The 2,224-nt window shown below is 59.1% G+C and overlaps 1 protein-coding gene across 1 annotated transcript; it reads right to left on the reverse strand.

Moving 5' to 3' along the window:
• Positions 1–981: 981 nt before the first annotated feature.
• On the reverse strand, positions 982–2,218 carry LOC104165030 (olfactomedin-like protein 2B). Its single transcript, XM_009704542.1, has 2 exons — positions 2,107–2,218; positions 982–1,778 (listed from the first exon to the last, which is right to left on the reverse strand). The coding sequence occupies exons 1-2, from the start codon at positions 2,204–2,206 to the stop codon at positions 1,177–1,179; spliced, it is 702 nt and encodes a 233-aa protein (XP_009702844.1). The 5' UTR covers positions 2,207–2,218; the 3' UTR covers positions 982–1,176.
• Positions 2,219–2,224: the final 6 nt, after the last annotated feature.

The following is a 2,224-nucleotide window of genomic DNA, read 5'->3' on the forward strand; positions in this document are numbered from 1 at the left end:
GCAACTGCAGCCCCCCTGCCCCGAGGTCCCCTCCAGCCAGCATGCCTTGTTGCCACTTGGCATGTGAACTGGCACTCCCCAAACCAACCAAAGCCCACCCAACTCCCCCCCATGCATTTCCATGCACCCAGAGGGTGAACCAGACCCAAAGAAAGCCCCAAACAGCTGCAAAGGTACTTGATCTTTTATTACTGACAGCAGGTAAATACAAGATGCCGCCGGGCAGAAGGGCAGGGGCTGTGCCTCTGCGAGGGGCTCCTGATGGCCGACAGCTGGGACCAGGGTGAGTGTGGCCGTGAGAGAGCACACGGGCTGAGCCTGCGGGCTGGGGAGCAGCAGCGGGATGGGGAGCGAGGGCTCCCCCAGCCCCGGGGGCTCCCCCAGCTCCGCAGCTGCCTGCCCAGGCAGCCCAGCACCCAGCTGAGCAGAGCCTTTGCCCAGCAAATGCCAAAAGAGGGGACTATTTTGGGTTACAAAAAATGAACAAACAGAAGCCATCTACACGTATTTACAGTGTCCCCCTCCCACCACCAGCTCACTCCAGATGTGAGTCAGGGCTCAGGGTGCACCCGGACCCTCAGCGCAGGTTGCGAAGGGCAGAGCCCCGGCCGGAGGGGACAGTCCTCGGCGTAAGTGCCAGCACCAGGGGCTGCTGGAGCTGCGCTTGCAGCCCCATTGTACAGCAGGATCTCCAAAGGGCCTGCTGGCTGTCGGCTGGGAAGATGGTCCCAAGGGACAGGACATTCCCATGGGACACGCACATCCTCCACCAGGACAGGCAGACATCAGCATCCCGCTGGGACCTGGTGCCTGCAGCAGAAAGGCCAGCTTTGCACTGGTTCTGGGTCTCTTGCTGATCATCTTTAGCTAAAAACCTCGTTGGGAGGATCACGTCTGGGCCACCTCCTCCCCCCTGGGCAGGAGAGCTGGGTCTGCCCTCCCGAAGGAAGATCTCCTTCCTGTGGGAAGGAAAAATCAGAAGCAAGGTTACAGCAAAGACGAAGGGGAAGGTTCTGGCCTGGGGATCGATCTACAATCCACCATAAAAAAAAAAAAACAGCTTGAAACAAAACCCATCATTTACTCTTTGATTTGTACAAAATAATAACAATAAAAATAATAATAAAAGGTGCTGGTGGCCCCTGGCTCGCAGTGCCCCACTTGTGGCAGGGGGTCTCAGTAGGCAAAGATGACGTGGTAGGTGACTTGGTGCCCATTGTCCCAGGCGTAGAGCAGGCGGTCCTTGGGGTTATAGTCTATCTGCGTGGTGTAGGCATACTCGTTCTCAAAGAGCAGCCGGGGGATGATCTGCGTGTTGGTGTGCGTGTCAAAGGCGTAGGAGATGTTGGCATTCCTCTTGTTGTAGCTGTCGACTGCGTACAGGACCCCGCAGATGACAAAGCAGTTCCCGTAGAAGTTCTTCCGCAGCCCCGTCCGCCACGTGGTCTCCTTCTGGGTGCTGAGGTCGGCTGCGTTCAGCTTGCTCAGCACAATCACCTCCTGGTTGAAGCCCTCGTAGCTGATGGCCGGGTAGATGACCCACAGGCCGTTCTCATCCACAGCAAAGTCCACGTCCGAGTGGCCTCGCCACCGCCACGGGGTGGACTCCTCATAGGCCACATCGTGCAGCATGGACCAGGCGGCCACGTACCGCTGCTTCAGGTCATATTTGATGATGTTGCGTGTGAAGGCCCGGTTGTAGTAGAAGGAGCCGTTGTAGACAACATGCCCCGTCCCAATCCAGCTGTACGGGAGCTTGTAGGAGTTGCTCCAGCGACCTGCGGGGCAGAGACACCTCGCTGGCGAGACCCTCCCTTTGCTTTGGGGTTGGTGGCCCCACCACCAGCACCCTCTGCTCCTAGCCCTGCCTGCAGTCCTTCCCCGGCCACCAGCCGAAGCCTGGTGTGGTGACAAGCAAGTCCAGAGCCACCACGGGCACCTTGACCTGCCCCGTGCTCTGAACCCCACATGCTGGGTACCGGTGCCCAAGAGGGGAGAGTCCCCGGGCAGAGCGTCCCCCCACGTTGCAGCATCCCAGGGAACAGGGACGCTACTTGTACCAGCCAAACGGTGGCTGGAGCAGCATCAGGGATGGCAGAAGCCCACCTTGCTTGAAGTTGTCGAGGTTCCTGAACTCCACCAGCGTGTTCCCGTAGTAGTAGTTGGTGACGTAAATCCGCTCCTCCTGGGCCAGGGGGTCCTTCATCCAGGCCCCCTCGTTGCG

Source organism: Cariama cristata, unplaced genomic scaffold, assembly GCF_000690535.1.
Source record: "Cariama cristata isolate BGI_N322 unplaced genomic scaffold, ASM69053v1 scaffold35207, whole genome shotgun sequence".
NCBI lineage: Eukaryota > Metazoa > Chordata > Aves > Cariamiformes > Cariamidae > Cariama > Cariama cristata.

What these genes read in the sequence shown, in the direction of transcription:
- LOC104165030 (XM_009704542.1), bottom strand. Translation starts at nt 2,206, where the DNA reads ATGAAGGACCCCCTGGCCCAGGAGGAGCGGATTTACGTCACCAACTAC. An exon ending in CCTCGACAACTTCAAGCAAG is followed by an intron (nt 1,779 to 2,106) that starts GTGGGCTTCTGC and finishes TCTGCCCCGCAG; the next exon opens with GTCGCTGGAGCAACTCCTAC.